The 19,712-nt window shown below is 39.6% G+C and overlaps 1 protein-coding gene across 31 annotated transcripts in view; it reads left to right on the forward strand.

The window, feature by feature from the left end:
* The window catches only part of NEB (nebulin), a 193,063-nt gene that overhangs the window by 19,223 nt on the left and 154,128 nt on the right, over nucleotides 1-19,712 (forward strand). For all 31 annotated transcript variants that reach the window (XM_039494923.1, XM_039494935.1, XM_039494927.1 and 28 more), the window contains 16 exons: nucleotides 2,465-2,569; nucleotides 3,205-3,312; nucleotides 3,396-3,509; nucleotides 4,290-4,487; nucleotides 6,147-6,254; nucleotides 8,115-8,213; nucleotides 8,837-8,941; nucleotides 9,029-9,136; nucleotides 9,990-10,301; nucleotides 10,396-10,602; nucleotides 12,307-12,411; nucleotides 12,811-12,918; nucleotides 14,647-14,958; nucleotides 16,222-16,428; nucleotides 16,692-16,796; nucleotides 18,157-18,264. In XM_039494923.1, coding sequence (XP_039350857.1) covers nucleotides 2,465-2,569; nucleotides 3,205-3,312; nucleotides 3,396-3,509; nucleotides 4,290-4,487; nucleotides 6,147-6,254; nucleotides 8,115-8,213; nucleotides 8,837-8,941; nucleotides 9,029-9,136; nucleotides 9,990-10,301; nucleotides 10,396-10,602; nucleotides 12,307-12,411; nucleotides 12,811-12,918; nucleotides 14,647-14,958; nucleotides 16,222-16,428; nucleotides 16,692-16,796; nucleotides 18,157-18,264 — 2,409 coding nt within the window. The remainder of the gene's footprint in view (nucleotides 1-2,464; nucleotides 2,570-3,204; nucleotides 3,313-3,395; nucleotides 3,510-4,289; nucleotides 4,488-6,146; nucleotides 6,255-8,114; nucleotides 8,214-8,836; nucleotides 8,942-9,028; nucleotides 9,137-9,989; nucleotides 10,302-10,395; nucleotides 10,603-12,306; nucleotides 12,412-12,810; nucleotides 12,919-14,646; nucleotides 14,959-16,221; nucleotides 16,429-16,691; nucleotides 16,797-18,156; nucleotides 18,265-19,712) is intronic.

The raw sequence follows: 19,712 nt of genomic DNA on the forward strand, positions 1-19,712 counted from the left end.
CAGTGCAGGTCAATGAGGTTACAGTACTAAAATATAGATAATGGCCTGAGTCTCAAATTCAGATCAAGATTCAGATTTCAAATCCTCTTCAAAGTTGTGTTGTCTGATCTGGAGTTTTGGATCTAGCACATATTTACCCTGTATTCTGTCACCTCTGTATTTGTCTTACAGCTATAAGCAACTGATTGTTGTCAACCAGAATGTACTAAAGATTATTTACAGTTCTACCTAGGTGTCTGGTTGGCTTCAAATGTTGTTTAATAATAAATTCTGCTAAGTGGATTACGAGGGGAGGCAGAGGGGCAAAAATGCAAATCTCAAAGTATCTACAGTAATTTCTTTGATACTTAGTGGATATCAAAATGGAAGGGTCAGCTCCAGTTATAGTCAGAAATAACATCAGGCCAATATAATGAGACAAAATACTTTATTGGTGAACTGTTTTAGGACCAATTCTACCCTCATTTACCTCCCACTGAAGTCCATGGGATTTATGTTTGTGAAAGTAAGTATCAGGCCAGAAGGGCATAATTTGGCCCTTCTGGCCTGATACTGCAAAGCACTGAGCACTTTTTGAAAGATATCGAGTGCCCACAGTTAATATTGTCTTCCATGGAAGCTGAGGGTACTCAGCACTTTGAGGTCTCTTATTCCAGAATAGTTAAATACAGTCTCCCTCCTGCCCCTTCATACCGAGTCTGTTACTGATATTGACATTATGTGAACCTATAAGAAAGCACACATTCATAAAACCCTCTTGGAACAGTGGACCAATTAATCTGGTCCAATTGTCCTTTAACAAAACCTAACTGATGGCCAAATGAGGGCTGCCTCTGCATAGAAGCTCCAGTGCATAGAAAGGGTGGTTAAAAATCTTTTGACAGACTAGTCAGCTACTTCTTATGGTATTGAAAGGATCTGGGAAAATAACCTGAACTCCCAGCTAGAACCTTCACAATGGACATCTGTATGGATGAACATGGTACCAGGCAGTTCAGTTTTAACTCATCAGTTTTAGCTCAGACATCACTCTTCATCATGTGCCAGCTGTATGGCCCTCAGACAGAATAAACCAAAGTGGATTAACAAAATTGCTTGTTGGTCATGTCAAAAAGACACTGGTACTCTTTAACATGTGTTCTGTAGAGAGGCAGTGTGTTCTAGTGGATAGAGTACTGGACTGGGACTCAGGAGATCTGGATTATATTCCTGGCTCTGCCCCTGGTCTGCTGGGTGACCTTGGACAAGTCACTTTCCCCTCTCTGTGCCTCAGTTTCCCCATCTGTATAATGGGAATAATCATCCTAACTCTTTTGTAAAGTGCTTTGAGATGTGTAGATGAAAAGTACTGTATTAGAGATTGGTGGTGTTATATGTTGAATGTGTTTCTATTATATTTTGTCATAATTACTTCAAGAAAAAACAATGAAATTCTTCTGTGTCCAGGAAAAAAAGGACAGTTCATGTGGGATTGGTCCCATATTATTTATTCGTTTTTAACAATGATCACAAACAATTGATTTATACTGCTAGGTCCTGATGGAAAGCCCACTGAAGTCAATGGAAAAGGCCCATAATTCTGCTGTGTTTATTTTTGCAGCAGAGAATTGTGGACACTTAAAATAATGACATAAATGTAACAGAATACTCATAAGATGACATATTAACCATATTAGACTGATTAACTTTTTGCTTTAAAAATTTGAGTGAATTTAGTGCTTGTAAGAGCAAAGAACTGGTTAGATCCAGACACTTCAAGGTCAAGCATTGTGCAAGCTTCTCTCTATATATATTTCTGCCAACGCATCCCAATCCTGAAATGTAACACCTGTGCTATTCTAGTCCTGGATCTTGACTGAACTAACACTCCCAACTGAGTGGATTTAGTGCACAGACAGGAACCAGAATGAGATCATCAGTCTCATTTTCACTTGTGATTTAATTAAGATGGGAATCTATTTCTTCACAGGGGAAAGGCTAGTGCATTGACACACTGCGTTTTCTACTTTCTTGCCTTTCTACTTGATATGCAAAAATAAACATCTGTTTCAAAAATGTTACTTAACTAGAACTGAGCTGAATTACTGATAACAAATGTAACTGTTTCAGACCTGGATAAGGATTCTTATTCTTAAAGTAAAAAATTCTGGCCTAGCTGTTTAACTTGCATTAGGGAGTGCACTGAAGACAGAGAATAGAGTGTCAGCTGGTGTAAACTGGCGTAGTTCCACTGAAATCAATGGGACTGTGCTGATTTACAGCAGCTGAGGTTTTGGCTTATAGAGTGAAGATATATCTCAAATTCAGATAAGCAAAAAACAGGAAAAACAGAATATTGTAAAACTGAAATTTGATCTGAAACAAAAATATACCCTCTTGCTTACCTCTTGTATTAACCAATCATTGTGACCTATCTATTGTCCTATGGGCTGTATCTTATATGAATATTTCTGATTGTTTTTAGTTGAATTATAAAGCTAAACACGAAAATGAGAAATTCAAATGCCACCTGCCACCAGATGCTCCATTATTCCTCCAGGCCAGAGTCAATGCATATAATCTGAGTGATGTAAGTATTAATGTAACACCTTCCTGTAGATGACATGAAATATTCATAACAAAGCACTTATACTTGCACCTGGAGTAAGAACTCTAAATAATACTGATGACAAGAATAAATATTAGGAGATGTGAAAAAACTCCAGATAACTAAAAAATGATATGTGTTCCATAGCACCTAGTAGAACCACTCATGGATCAGGTCCCCACTGAGCTGTACAAAATCAGAACAAAAAGGTGGTCGCTGCCCCAAGGAGCTTACAATCTAAATATAAGACAAGAGGCAACAGATAGATACAGACAGAGGGAGGAACAAGGGTGAACAATGAGATAGTATTGGTCAGCATGATGGGCAGTGGTCACAGCTCACCAGCAGCCTAACCATTGTCAGTATAAAATGAATGGCCTTAAAGTGGAAATCAGTTATCTTTACGCCCACTTCAACAATGGTGCAAAATAGTCTTTGTGTAAAAGAGAATTAAGCTTGAAAAGTTTGATATGATAAACTGGGTTTAAATGAATGTTCTAAACAATCAACATGTTAATTAGAAGCCCAAAATATTGACAGTAATTGTTATTTTATCCTCTAATTGATGGATTAGTATTAGATGTCATATCTTACTTCATTTATTTTCACGTCTGCAGAACTGTTACAAGTATGACTGGGAGAGGTCTAAAGCTAAGAAATTTGAAATCAAAGTTGATGCAATTCCACTTCTTGCAGCTAAAGCTAATAGTAAAATTGCAAGCGATGTAAGTATGAAATATGAATGTAGCCACAGTAGTTTAGCTGTAAATGTGAAGTGTGGTTTCACATATATGTTCTCACTGTGCAGGTGGCATATAAGAAAGACTATGAACTAAGTAAAGGGAAAATGATTGGAGCCCTGAGCATTCATGATGATCCCAAGATGTTACATTCTGCAAAGGTGGCTAAACAGCAGAGTGATGTAAGTGTCTTTCTTTTATCGTTGTTGTTTATTCATTTATATACTGTGTGCTAGGTCTTTTATAGACATCAGAGACAAAAGCTCGGCTCTGAGGCACTTACTGGCTAATTAGAAAATGTAAAGGTAGGTGGGGGAATGGCTCTTCTCCAACCCTCCCCATGCAGCAGCTGTTTGTGTCTCATGCAGAACCCTTATCCTGCATGCAGAGCTGTGATACCGCCTACACTCTGGCACAGCTGATGGTGTCTAGTCCCTCCCCACCATATAGCATCTCTGAGAGTCCTCAGTGTGCAGTCCCAGTTAACTATGGGTGAAATTCTATCCAGAATGTGGCTTGTTTGTGTAACAGATTAATAAGGTGTATCCCTCTCTACTGGGTAATATGAAGGATAACAGGCTATCAGCTAATTTCATTAGCTGCCAGCTAATGAAATTGCTCTCTTAGCTTAAGTGCTAAAGGTCTGTACTCTGGTGTTGGACACTCTTGGCTTAAATCTGTCTGACAGCTAATGGTGGATATCTCATAACAGTAGTTTCAAAATATAGTTTAATGACAGCAAATTATTTACCATTTCGTATCTGAGGAACTTCTTTAAAAATAATATTCTGTGCCTTATAATTCTATCTGTTTCTAATACATCTCACGGAGTTAGCAGATATTGCATTTATTTAAAACATTCAATGTTGCCAGGAGGTAGCTTTCTTCTGAAAAGAATATCTGTTTTAAAAAACTGTTTTCTGTGTTAATCCAAAACATATGTATTGAATTCCTTTCTACAGCATGAATACAAGAAGGGCTATGAATTGTCAAAGAGCAGATATACAGCACCTCTGGACATGATTCCAATCACTCAGGCTAAGATATCTCAGGCTATCGCGAGCGGCATAGACTACAAGCATCTCCTACATAATTACTCTTATCCTCCTGACAGTATTAATGTGGAACTTGCAAAGAAGGCCTATTCTATGCAGAGTGATGTAAGTGGTCATGCTTTGATATGTGTGGTATTATGGACCAGTTCTATGAAGGTTCTGCTGATGCAAACAGGTTACTTACAATTCACTGTAAGTGAAGTGTGAGTGCAAAGCATGCTGGTAGTTAGCATAAGTGCTGAAAATACAAAGCCTTCTAGAAATATATGATATTGACTAACAGTATGTGCTATTACTGACCAGTTCTGTCAATGTAACTAACGTGGAGATGCTCGAGGCTACAAATACTGTATGTCAAAAGGATTGTCTTAGATATGCACTGAAAAATGATATGCAAGAGTGTTTCACTAAGCATCAGACAGAAATTAGGAGTGACCTCTAAGGCAGACTATACAGCTGCTAACTTTCTCAAAAAAACAATCAAAAGTCTTCTTCATCTGAAATGTTTATGATTTGGTTGCCATGGTTCAGGGCAAGCTTCACCTCTGACCCCTTCCTTCATCTCTCTGAGTTGGCCCCCTCTAGGTCTTAGGCCTAAAGCCTTCACCTGCATTGTGGAGGAATTCCACAATTCTCCCACTCTTAGACTAGGTCTCCAGACCCCACTGTACTATAAACCTGAGGGTGAGGGTGAAGGCCATGCCCCCTCTGTGCCCTCAGGCCTGCCAAGGGACCCTTACTGGAAATGGGAGGAATCCTGACTCACTCCTCTTTTAGTGCCAGATGTAGAAAAGATGAGATGAGGGGAGCCATAAGCCATGTGAGACATAGAGGCAAAACCCCTCATCATGCAGTTTTGTCACAAGGGAAAAATCCCTTCCAGACCCTGGAACTGGTGATCAACCCTGCTGCTGGCATCCCCAGAAATCCAGCATACTAGTTTAAGGGTGCGAAGGGAAACAGGAAGCCCACAATGGCTACTTTACCCAGACAGGAAACTATATCAATCCCTGTCCCCCTCTCCACCACCACCAAAAAGGAGCCAATCACTAGCCCTGCACCATGTGTACCATCCATTGGCCCAAGCCCAGATGCACCATGTGACACACCCCCTCCCACTCCCTCCCTGGAGCAGGGGGAGAGAAAAGAAGAAGCAGCCTCAACATACTGAAGGCAAAGTGGGGGCTGGAGGTGACGAAAGGAGAGGTGCTCATGTAACACTGCCTCAACTGCTCTCAGTTGAGATCTCTCCCGCTACCCCAAAATGTGTCTCCACTGCTAGCGGCCCCACCAAAGTAGCGAGATGAGCTGTTAGTTAATAAGCATTATTATGGCTCTTATTACCATAGCAATTGAGTACCTGAACTGTATAAAAAAAAAACTCTTTGTTTAAGGTATAGATATTCCCAACCTTAATTATACCTTTGCAAAGGTCTTCTTTTGTGAATAGAATACAGTGCCAGGTGAATGCATTCAAGTTAACAGGAGCTTCATGAATGCATTCAAGGGAGCACAGATATCTAAACTTTTATCACGAAGGAAGCAGCCTATCATGCTGATGGTGTAATAAAGATATAGAGGCCTCTCTATATTTTGTAAGGACATTCCCCTCTTTCCCCTTTGCCTCTTAGGCAATTCCAGTTTTGTTGATATAAAAATTAACATTTCAAGCTTCCTTACAGCTATGACTGTTTGAAACATGGATAATTCAGACCAATGGAAGCATTCTCTTTTCATTGAACTCCTCATTTGTCTTTGTTCCAGAATGAATATAAATCTGACTACAATAGCTGGATGAAAGGTTGTGGCTGGGTGCCATTTGGGTCCATGGAAGCAGAGAAGGCTAAGAGAGCTACAGACATTCTCAATGAGGTAAAGAAATATAATGTAATTAAATTAATTACTATTCCAATTGAGTGCACACCAGGGCAATATTAAGGCAACAAGGCACTACTCTTCACATTGTATATCATGCTGTTCATGTACATGTGAAATACCCTCTCAACCAATCCATGACTTTAATGGGAATTCCTTGCAAGATCAGTCCAATGGGTAAAGAGTATTTGATACGAATACTGATATTCACCAATATTAAAAACACATGTTCTTTCATGTATTGGTTTCCTCCTACACAATATTTAAGTGTTCTTGTTACTGAGCAGTGTTTGGGACTATAAAAAGCCAAGAATTCCTGGAGGCCGAACATCGTTCCTGCTAGTTCTGAGCAGGGCCGGCTCCAGACCCCAGCGCGCCAAGCAGGCGCGTGGGGCGGCATTGTCCCAGCAGGGCGGCATTTGGCTCCGATGGACCTTCCGCAGTCATGCCTGCGGGAGGTCCACCGGAGCCCCGGGACGAGCGGACCTGCCACAGGCATGACTGCGGAGGGTCCTCTCTTCCCGCGGCTCCGCTTGAACTCCCGCAGGCATGACTGCGGCGGGCGCGCTGGTCCCGCGGCTCGGACGGAGCTCCCGCAGGCATGCTCCACCAGAGCCGCGGAACCAGCGCACCCGCCACCGGAGCCGCGGAAACAGCGCACCCGCCGCAGACACTTCTGCCCCGGCCGCGGGACCGGGGAAGGGTGGCGAGCGCGCCGCCCTGCTTGGGGCGGCATAATTTCTAGAGCCACCCCTGGTTCTGAGTATTACTGACACAAAGAGTGCCGGGCCCACTTTCCACAATTGTTTTGAACCGACAAGAAAGAAAAAAATAGGCAAGACAAGAAGATTTCCTTCTGATCTTCCTGAGGTTGAAAAGGCATCTCAGCAAAATTTGTTCAGTTTTTAGATCACAACCATCAGCAGCAGAGAATCAGAGAGCTGCCATTATTTCATATTTCACATATGATAGGCTGGAGTTAGACAGGATGAGTCGTAGTGAACAAGAATAAACATAATGATTGGTGGATATCCTGCCACCAATGTGCACTGAAATTCATCTGGATTTCTACTAACACTGCAGGATATGGTCTGATGTGCCTAATTTACTCCTAAAAGAAGACACCACACATCCAATGGCAAGTGCTTATATAATTTTCTGAGGCCTGCAATGAAACTTTACCTAATGGCAAATGTGATGGTTTCGTCCAGGTTTGCAATTTATGCATATAGATGTTTTCTCTCCAGTTGTCTTTTTCACCTACACTTCTCTGTTTGTGATTACTTTTTGACTTCAGTGGGATGATGGATAAATGACTAAGCTGAAAATAATGATCATAGTATGATCACTATCATTATAGATTGCAGTATGATGCATAGGAAATAGAAGATACTGACCAAATTCTATTTTTTCTCATACCTGTGTAACCCAGTGAATGCTATGAGGTTATAAACGAGTAAAGAACGCAGAATAGGGTCAAGAGCTTCCATTAGTGCCAATGGAAGATAGGCACCAAGGTCAACATTTTAAAATGTGTGCACTTACGTTGCATGTGCAAAATATGCACATGAGAGCATGAACTGGTAACAAAAGTGTGCAAAATCATATCTCTCCATATGATTTTCCATTTTGAAAGTACAGTGGCATGTTCATACACACAAATGTTGCAAATGCAACACAGTAATTGTTTGTTTATGAAAATACCTAATGTCACTATGATTAAAATTTTCTTTGTATATAAGGACACGTCTGATGTAAAATTACATTCACTTTTACAAAGAGGTGCAATGGAAATAGATTAAAAGGTACTTTTAGCCATCAAGAAAATGTAACATTGACTTTTTATTTTCTAAACAGAAAAAATATCGCCAGCATCCGGACACTATTAAGTATACCCAGATTGAAGATGAGCCTGTTGTAGTACAGGCTAAAATCAACCAGGCCCAGAGGAGTGATGTAAGTGCTGATATTTCTAGTGGATTTATATACGGTAACAAATTGAATTCTGAAGTCAAATGTGCCAGTTCACCTCTTCTCAAAGTGCTATCAGACAAATCCTGCCCCTCCCTTCATTGGTGTGGATATCTCCACATGCAGTTCAGTCAATGTGGTTCCACTGCACAGGCAGGTGAAACTTAATTCAAGTAATCTGAGTTTCCTCTGTGATACCTATACACAAGACCTCCTCCCCTTACTGAGTGCCTTTTATCTTAAGGGCACTCATGAAATTATTCTCAAATGTACTGAGTACAATTCATTGTTACCAGAAAATCACCTCTGTTGGGGAACCAGATTTTGTCAGTCACTCAAATGGTTGCTTACCACAGGTTTGAGTATGTGTGTGTACATGTAGGTATTATACTCTCTGAGTGAAATTACGGCCCTGTTGAAGTTAATGGGCGTTTTGCCATTCACTTCAATGGGCCTAGGATTTCACCTTTTAAATAACAGTATTGTACACATAAAAGTATTACTATTATGTAAGATGATTAATTCAAGCTATATGACTCAGCATGTTTTAAGCATTTATAATTTATAAGCATTTGACTGACAAATTTATTTTTTACTTTCTGTTGCAGATATTATATAAAGCCAAAGGTGCGGCTATAATTCACAATTATCACCTACCTCCAGACATGCCCCAGTTTATCCAGGCTAAAGTTAATGCCTACAATATTAGTGATGTAAGTTTACGTTGGAGTAAGAGCGCTTGATTTAACATAAAGTAATGGAGGCTTAGATTTTATTTCAAAAGTGATATTTTCTTCCAGAACTACTACAAAATGGACATGGAAGATTTAAAATCAAAAGGATATGACCTAAGAAATGATGCTATTTCTATCCGAGTTGCCAAGGCTGCTAGACAGGCTGCCAGCGATGTACGTACATCCCATATCATCCCATTTCATTTAACTATTAGTTACATGTAGTGATGATTTACTTTAAAATTGGTTGCATTTCTATTGCATCTGAGGGATTGTTTATTGAGGCGGGATTTTATTGAATTCTTTGGTGGGTTATTTTTCTGAACACTTTAATAGAGTCTGTTTTTAAATTATTGTTTTGTTACTTAACTAATGTATTTTAATGATACATAAGTGTCAAGAAAAATCTGACACTCATTTATAACATGCATTGAATAAATAAAACCTCACCAACTCTACTGTTATGAAGAGAGGCAATGAGCTCTCCTGTTCTAGTCACAGTCCTATGTCCAATGAATGCTGGAGTTATTAACATGACTCTGTTGGTAATTGGAGCCTGGTCTTAAAGTCACTGGAAGTCTCCCAATGACTTCAGTGGGCTTTGGAACAGATTCTTGGTAACCTTGGGGAAGTCACTTAATATACCTCCAACTTCCCTCCTCCTCCATGTGCAGTATTGGGATAATAATACCTACCTCAGAGTGTGGGTGGAGGGGAAGTTGTGAGTATTAATTAGTTTACATTTTCATTGCTGTACAAATATTAAGAGATATAAGTATTAAGTTTTATTACGATTATTTTAGTGATAAACAATTATATTTGTTGCAATTTAATAGCTATAATTTCCCTAGAATTGCTTCCTTATAAATGGGGGGTTCTTTTTTTTTTTTTGGCTTTTTGTACCCTGCAAAAAAGGGGGCTATTAAGGTATAACAATGCATGTTTCTTACAAATTGCTTCCTTATAAATGGGGGGTTAAATTGCTCTCTAAAGAAAGTGTATTTTATGTCTGATTGTGCTTTGACAGGTCCACTATAAAAAAGACTATGAACTTGCCAAGGGTAAACTTGTTGGCTTCCAAAGCCTCCAGGATGACCCCAAACTGGTTCACTATATGAATATAGCCAAGATGCAGTCCGAGCGGGAATACAAGAAAGATTATGAGAAAACAAAAACCAAATATAACATCCCATTAGATATGGTCAATGTTGTGGCTGCCAAGCAGGCTCAGGACATTGCCAGCAATGTTAATTATAAGCAGCTGATCCACAATTACACTTACTTACCTGATGCGATGAACTTGGAACTCTCCAAAAACATGATGCAGATACAGAGTAATGTAAGTAACATGCTTCTTTGTACAGAATGTACCCAGAGGGATCAGGCAAAGGCAAACATAACTCTCTGATCTGTGTGGTCACTTCTTTTTGTAGCATGCCTACAAAGAAGACTATGATAGCTGGATGAAAGGCATTGGCTGGATCCCCATTGGTTCATTGGATGTAGAGAAAGCTAGAAAAGCAGGAGAAGCCCTGAATGAGAACAAATATCGTCAGCACCCAGACACCATCAAATTTACCAGTGTAGTGGACTCCCCGGTTATGGTCCAAGCTAAGCAGAATACACTTCAACTCAATGATGTGAGTAAGCCTGGGAGAAAGGGACCATAACAAAATAAGGAAGTGTCTACAGAAATATCTATATCTACATACCGGTTTAAGTGAAATAAACAATCACACTATTTCCCTGTAAGTGGTTATTACATCTGTGGAAAGATATTTCCATACCAAAGGGAAAAACAGTGGGGGGGGGGGTTCTGCAGTTTTTATAGTTGTGATATTAATATAGTCTGATATGAGCATATACACACAAAACCCCAACGAACATGTATAATGGGTTTTGTACTGAGTATCTCTGCTGACTTCAATGGACTTATGCCTATTTCCAATGATTCATAGATTTTAAGGCCAGAAATGACTGTTATGATCATCTAGTCTGATCTACTGCACAACAGAGGCCATAAAACCTCACCCAGCATTTTACACTGTGGTTACTGAGAGCTGTATTGGCTAGATCTTCAGCTAGTGTAAATCACTATAGCTCAAAGGGTGAAATCCCAGCCCTGTTGAAGTCAATGGTAAAATTTCCATTGACTTCAATAGGGCCAGCATTTTATCCAAAAGAGCTATGCTATTCTGATTTGTATCAGCTGAGGATCTGGCCCATATTTTAAATTGGAACACTGAAATGAATGAAAAATATTTTTACAACTGTATGTGCAACTACAGATATCACAAAAAATTTACACCCTCAGACTTATTGACTCTCAGAGAGTCCAGTCCAGATTTGTAAAGGTATTTAGGCATTGCTGCACTTAACATTGCAATGCCTCAGTCTCATTTTCAAAAGGGATTTATGCACTAGGAGCTTAAATCCCATTGACTGTCAATGGGATTTTGTTTCCTAAGTGCCTAAACCCTTTTTGAAAATGAGACTTAGGCTCCTAAACCAGTTAGGCATTGCAATGCTGGAGTGAAGCAATAGCTAAATACCTTTAAAAAGCGGGGCCTCCCTCTAGGATGACACAATTAAATTTGTAAAATAAAGCACTTTTAGCTTCACTGGATGAAGGGTGACCATACAAAACAGATTCAGGTTTTAGTTCATGCTCCCAGATCATAATGGCCATTTTGCACTTATGAAACTGAAAAGGACAGGAGAATCTCCTGATCTTCCTTTCATTAATCCATACGCTTTGCCATCTTCACAAAAATCTTCCAGTCCTGGAAAAGGTTTAATAGTAAAACACTATGGTGAGGTGCCATTTTACTAAGTCTTTTTTTAGAATATACTTACAGTATATTTACTGCCATTTTAAGGACAGTATTAGCATAAATACTTAAATCCAACCAGAACTGTCAAATGTAATGGATACACTACATTTTCCTGCCTTGTGGTTTTCCCATCTTCACTAATTCATAAAATTCAGTAACTCACAATATGTCTTTTAGTCATTGCAAGGTAGCCAGGTTCTGCTCTGTCTTGTGCTGTCTCTCTTTCACAGATGGGTATGTTTCTATGTGCATTTGTGTCATAATAATGTTTAATTTTTCTATATGTGCTTTTCCTCTGGTGGAACAACTTATGGCATGATTTTTATATCATATAGGCTAGTACATAGCCTGTAAAATCAGAGCCTGTGCATGAAAGTGCAGTCACTGATTTTATGAGGTAGGTGGCAATATATGTCTGTGAGACCAAACTTGAGCCCTCAGTTAATACACAGTGATCTAGAGCTCATTATGCTTGGAAAGAAATGATTAACTATGTCATGTGTTTTGCAGAGGTTATACAAATCTTCAGGAGAGGAAGTCAAACATAAATACACCATGACACCAGATGTCCCACAGTTTATCCAGGCCAGATACAATGCAGCTAATATCAGTGATGTAAGTGGTTTCTTGAAGTATATGACTAAGTCACATGCTGTTAATTAAATAGGTAGTGATGAGTAGTGTAAGTAAGTAGTGGTAAGTAGCGTATGTCCAAATAATGATACCATGTAAGCAATTCACCTGGCTTTTGGTTGATATGCAGATGCAGTTCTACATAATCAAATTATAACAAACTAGTTGCTGTCATTGTTATTTTATAATTTGAATTTGCAAACCAATATAGCTTATTTAATGTGGATGTATTCTAATAAATGGTGAATGAGGTGCATGGTACCACTACATCATCCACATCCTGCAATACTTACAGTAGCTCAGAAGTAACTATTTGAATTGCGTGCAGTTCACATGGTGCTATTAACCCTCCTGAATAATATTTGAATTTTCTTTTTTTAGGCATATTATAAACAAGATTACCATGATTTGATAGCCAAGGGGAACAATGTGTTAGGTGATGCTATTCCATTTACTCTAGCTAAGGCCTCAAGAAACATTGCTAGTGACGTAAGTATCAATTTCAGGTAAATTTTGTGTCATTTCTCAACAAAAATCTTACATTATAGGCCAGATTGTGAACCACTTACTCCCATTAGCGAGCAGTTACTCACACAAGAAGTCTCTTTGGAGTCACAAGTGTGAGTAACAGATTCTCAGTCTGGCTCAAAATGTTAGTTTAAGTAATAAATTCTCTAATAGACTATTTAGGCCAGATCCTCAGCTGGAGTAATTGGACATAGGTCTGCTGAAGTCAGTGGAGCTATGTCCACTTACGCTAGCTGAGGATCTGGCCTTTAAAATGTAAATCTTGTTGAAAATGCTTATAGAAATTATTCTACTTCAGTTTTCTTAACATAATTACTAATACAGTCTCCTTAGGGGAAGGGATAGCTCAGTGGTTTGAGCATTGGCTTGCTAAACCCAGGATTATGAGTTCAATCCTTGAGGGGGCCACTTAGGGATCTGGGGCAAAAATCAGTACTTGGTCTTGCTAGTGAAGGCAGGGGGCTGGACTCAATGACCCTTTAAGGTCCCTTCCAGTTCTAGGAGATGGGTATACCTCCAATTATAGAATATAGGCAGGTTACCCTTTATTTGCTCTGGTTTGAGTTAGTTAAGTGTGATTTTTATTAGCTTTGTAAGTTGGCTCTAATCCTACACCTTTATGTGACACTTTTGCCTTACCCTCTCTCAGAAGTTGCTAGCCTGCTCTGGCAGAGATGCTATATATCCAGCCTCATTGTTTGGTCATAGATTCCCCCACAGTTTTGTGTCATTCTGATTCCACCTTCTCTGCGTGGGCAGTGAGAGACTGACTTCCAACAGGATCCTCCTTCCCTTCAGCCAAGGTGGTTTGCCAGGATTACTCTATGGAAAGGATTTGAGAAGGTTCCCGATAAAACAGATTGTTCTAGTAGCAAAATGGGAAGAAGATTATTTTATTCTGATCTCATTGCTTTATATAAACAGAAACTGCTGTAGTGTCTCTTTTAATCCATTTGTCATAGATGGCTATATGACAAAGCTATTAAAAAGCATAATCTGGCTATGGTAAATTGCCAGATAATCTATTGCATGCACATGACAGTGGCATGATGCACTTCATCCTGGGACATATTTTGCCATACAGTGGAGGGGGAACCTACCTACAGCTCAGCAGGCTTTATTGTGCTAATTGCACAAACTGGAGGCTGATCCAATGATTTTAAATCACTAGAGGGGAGCTGGCCAGTTGTGTTCAGTTTATTTGCCATAGCTAAACCATTGATTGACCAGTTGATGGGAAATTGTTCTAATACAACTTATGGGCCTTGTTAACCCAGGACTTCCTTTGTAAGTTTCTCTTCAGTGCTCTTTCACTGGTGCAGTAGTGGAAGTGCTAGTGTTGGCAGAGCTCCTGCCTTCACCATAGTGTTGTGTGAAATCTGTTCTGTACGGGGTAGGCGCTCGTGCCCTATTTACACTAGTGCTCACACCACTACTACCCCCATTGCTACACTGGTAGTAGGGCAATATTGGGAGATTTCCAAGAAAGTCTACTATACATACAGACACTGGGGATTCCATTTGGGATGGCTGACCCATCTGAACTACCTGCACCTCCTCCAGTACCTTCCCCAAAGAGCATTACAAGAAAGGACACCTTTCTATTGTCTAAATATTAAATCTAGATATCAATATACATATCCAATAGATATGCAAAGTACATTTACCCTCCTCTCCCTCTCCCTCCAGTATAAATACAAAGAAGCTTATGAAAAGGCAAAAGGAAAACATGTTGGTTTCAGAAGTGTGCGTGATGATCCCAAACTTGTTCATTATATGAATGTGGCAAAGTTGCAGTCTGAGCGGGAGTACAAGAAGGACTATGAGAAGACCAAGACCAACTATCATACACCCGCTGATATGATCAGTATCCAGGCTGCTAAACAGTCTCAAGACATAGCCTCCAATACCCACTACAAACATCTGCTCCACCATTACACGTATCTGCCAGATGCCATGAATGTTGAACTTACAAAGAACATGATGCAAATTCAAAGTAATGTAAGTGTTTCAACTTTCCCAATTTCATAGTTGCTTAAAAACAATACAATGCATCCCAAGAAAAGTAGAATAAAAGCTTTATTATTATTATTATCTGCAAGGTCCCATTGCTGTGTTAGGACTCAGCATATCCCTGTAAAAAAATTTAAGCAGACTTTATTATCTATTTGGGGGGAAACTATACAATTTTACTTTGGCAGATGATAGTTTGGAGGTGTTACATTCCTGGCTAGATTCCAACTCAATGGGATTTTTGGAATGTGAATACTAGTAGAGATTGTACTTTTGGAATACTGAATTCATAGGACTTTTAAAAATGCCTTTTATCACGCTTGAGCACAAAACTGATTCTTTGTTTTGCAATGCACCCCATATTTGTTTGGTTAACTGAGGAGATATTTTGAAAGCCCCTTGATCTTGTCCTCATCTCAGACTGAGACCACATAATAATGAGGTGGCTCCTTATCAGCAAAAGTGGGCAAAACTTATAACTATTATTATTATTATTAGAAAGTCAACCCAGTACAGGGAACCAACCTAGGACACTACATTCCACTTAGACCCTTCATGGGTTGTGCAGGAATGGAGTTTCAGTTGACTGAGTGGACAGTGCACTCCACACTGCAGAACTGGTTTCTGAACCAGCCTCTGTAAGGCCAGCATGGAAGGTCAGTTTGAGAGTAGGTTGGGGGCAGGTCAAGGGAGGAGCCATGGATTGAGTGGTCCCAACCTCCTAGCACTTCACCTGCAAAGATACCCTGGGTTTTATGCAGGTGGAATAAATTTCACCCACAGTGCTATAAATTTCACATCTTATACAACAGGTGAAATATGGTAAACAAAAATCAAGTCATTGCCCTAAAGAGTTTATTATTGTAAAAGAAAGTCCAGTCTAGTCCTATACAATGCAGAACAAACAAAGAATGCTCAAGGTCACTATGTTGTAGCAGGAATATTTTAAGAATAGGTGGGACCGTAGAAGGGGAAGAGAAAAGGAACTTGGTAAATATTAATTGAGAGAATCTAACAAATGTATGAAACAAGGCACGTAGGGCACCCAGGACAAAATCCCAGGAAATTATAGAGAAGTATAAAAAGGGTAAAGGAAAGCATTCTGTTTCTCCAATAAGAAACTATAAATATTTTCTTTCAAATGCAGACCACACTGCCTAGGTCACGTGCTTATCACTTGAATAGAAGGAATGCTATTCAATGGGAAATTCTTTGCAATCTTTGACCAATTTAGGATTTGTCTTTTTTCAGAACTTGTATAAACAAGATTACAACAGCTGGTTCAAAGGTATTGGATGGAGTCCTCTGGGTTCTCTGGATGTTGAAAAGGTTAAAAAAGCTGGAGAGGCATTAAATGAAAAGAAATATCGCCAGAACCCAGACACCTTCAGGTTCACAAGTCTACCAGACTCAATGCCAATGGTTTTGGCTCAGCACAATACCAAGCAACTGAGTGAGGTAAACAGTTTCTCCACACACTACTATGGACAGGACAGAATTTGTCAGTTGTATATGTTCCTGATTCATTGTCTTATACCATTGTTGTGATATTCATGTATTGAAATATAAAGACTCAAATTTAATCTAATAGACCTTTTGCGTTTTAAGGGCTATACATGTAGTAAAATTGAAGTTAAACATTGCTACTTGTATATGATTACGTTGATGCGACCTGCCTTATATCTTGTAAAAGAGATATTGTGTATTATTTTCCTTCTTAGATAAATTATAAGCAGGAGGGTGAGAAACTGAAACACAAATACACTTTGGACCCTGACGTTCCTCAATTTATTCAAGCCAAGGTCAATGCATTAAACATGAGCGATGTGAGTATTTGACAATAAATTATTCAATTATTATAGTGTATAGTGTTTATGGGGTTTGGGGTATATTTGTGGTGTAAAATTTCAATACTGAAAATGTGTAACGCCCCAGTTCAGCAAAGCTCTTGCCTGCATGCATGTACTTAAAGCTAAATGTGTGCTTTAAGTGCCTTGTTGAATACAGGTGGATGTAATATATGCTTTAGTGCTTTGCTGCACTGAGGCCAAAATGACTAGTTAGAATTAATAAGAAACTCAGAATATCATTTAATGTCCAGATTCAGTTCAGTGTGGAGATTGAAATTCTTTCTTTACTTCACTTAGGGGGGGACAATAGTTCAATCTCTATGACTAGTTAATCCTTAGCTTTGGTATCTATGTATCTATCTGTGTTTCTAGCCTATCACTGTACGGTTCTCTGCTGAGACTGCCAGCAAGGGAATGATGGAGCCCTTTCATAGCAATTATAATAATGAATTTGGTGATGAGGACATTTGTCCTCTAGGAACTGGCCAGAGATCACCAACTCCTTTTATATAGTCCACTAGATAGCATCGTCATTTTGAACCACTGCCAATCTGGTGTCAGGGTCACACCAACAACTGAGCGATAATCTGTTACCAATCCCTGAACTAACTACTCTGCTTCCTTCAGTTTACTTAAGATCATAGGACCTAATCCTGAAGCCTTTACTTAGGTAAATTTCCCATTGACTCAGTGAAGTCCAAAGGGCTTTTGAGCAAGGGCCTTCCCTAGACTTATTTTTTGGTTCAGTGGCTGAACCCAAAAATCTGGGGGGCGGGAAATGTGTGTGTTTCAAGCCAACCCCCAAAAGAACTTTCAGGATGAATGAAATGTTTCAAATGTCATTTTGAATTAACATTTCATTTTGAAAATGTCACTTTGAAATGAAATGTTGAAATGGTGTTTTTTTTAAATGTTAGAAAGATATATTTCAACATTTGCAAAAAATAATCAGTTTTTTTCAGCGGAAACTATTCACAAAATTTGACCTTAATTTGTGAATAATTTTGATTCCCCCCAAATTCATGTTGGGGCAAATTTACTACTTGAAGAAAAAAAAATTACGTAGTTCTAGACCTCATTTACTACCGTTGTTAAGGCCATTTCCCCTAAAAATTGCCAAAAATGCTAACTGAGAAAATGAGACAGTTTAACTACACTGCTTTGAAGTGACTACCTGAAAACACCGTATTATCCTTGTAGTAAACTTGAGCAGACCTAAAATGAATGTTACTCAATGTAAGATTTGTAATACAGAAACATGGGTTTACAGTAGTCTGTTAAGATTATTAACTACTCATAATAAGAAAATTTGTTGGTTCTTTTTTCTTTCTTTAAGGCTTATTACAAAGCAGACTGGAAAAAAACAATTGCCAAAGGGTATGATCTGAAACCAGATGCCATCTCTGTAATTGCTGCTAAAGCTTCCCAAAAGATTGCCAGTGATGTAAGTATAATTTGGATAGAAATTGGAGGATCTACTTTATTGTAACTTTCTGCAGCATATAATACTATACTCTGAGCACTGACTATTTTGTGATGTTATGCAATTATCAACTGATATGGATTTCCATCTGGACTTCAGAAACAAGCTGCATACAGTCATATCTTGACTATCTGAACCCTGGTTACCTGGAAGTCTTGTTTATATAGTATGCCCACCATAAGGTCTGAATGAAGTTCTGGTCCTGCCAAGTTCTTTCAAGTTCCTCTTGTGCAGCTTATTTGTGCAGAGTTCTGAAGTGCTATAGTCAGGGGCGGCTCCAGGCCCCAGCACCCAAGCGTGTACTTGGGGCGGTATGCTGCGGGAGGGTGCTCTGCCGGTTGCCGGTCCCGCGGCTCCGTTGGACCTCCTGCAGGCGTGCCTGTGGAGGGTCCGCTGGTCCCGCGGCTTCGGTGGAGCCACAGGACCAGTGGAAACCTCCGCAGGCACGCCTGCGGGAAGTCCACTGAAGCCGCGGGACCGGCGACCGGCAGAGCGCCCCCCCGAGGCATGCCGCCGTGCTTGGGGTGGTGAAATATCTAGAGCCGCCCCTGGCTATAGTTCTAGTCCTCTGGCACGCCTTAACTCCTCAGGAATTGTTGTTTTAATTTAGATGGCGTATATGGGCCCAGAGAGTCAACAAACATGACCTTGAACTGTCCAACATTAAACACTTTTAAACAAGGCTTAGTGGACAGAGACCTCAGCTTGCTTAGTATCATGGCAAGCACAACATTAAAAATCCTTTTATTAAAGATACAGAAAGAATGAAGAACAGTTACAGCATTTGAAATGTAAAGTACTAAGTAAGGCTTTCATTTTAACCATATTCCTTCTTCCCTTTTGGCTGTAGATAGCTTTTAGAAGGAAATCCCCCCTTGTTTGACAATGATAATAAAGACAACAATAACTGTCCTTTTTGGAGAAAAGAGAAGAGTTTAGTTAAGATGGACTGGAGCAGTTGTTGTTGTTGTTGTTGTTAAAGTCCGATCCCATTTTCTAGAAAACAAAACATGACAAACACACAAAGAAGGGATAAGAAGAGAATGGCAAAGATAGAAAATACAGCTTCTGTCTCTGACTTTCACTTTTAATCACTCCTGAAAAACACAGGCACATGTGGTCTTATCGGCCATTCTGAGTCCTGGCAAACTTGTGTCAGCATCGGGCTGTTTAGGGAATTGTGTTTAGCTGCTTCTTTCTGGTCACAGGGTTCCAGAAGTATTGCAGAATATGCAGTCTTGGCTGGCTGCGCCAGATTTTTATTAGACAGAAGGTAAAAGGAGAGGGATGAGAATGAGAAGTGGTAAAGGGTATGTTTATACAGTGAGTGGCAGCAGACAGCAGCGAGTCTGAGCCCAGGTTGACAGATTTGGGCTCATGGGACTTGTTAGGGGCTTTCTCTTTGCCTC

The sequence above is a fragment of the Mauremys reevesii genome, linkage group 11, assembly GCF_016161935.1.
Source record: "Mauremys reevesii isolate NIE-2019 linkage group 11, ASM1616193v1, whole genome shotgun sequence".
NCBI classification, from domain to species: Eukaryota; Metazoa; Chordata; order Testudines; family Geoemydidae; genus Mauremys; species Mauremys reevesii.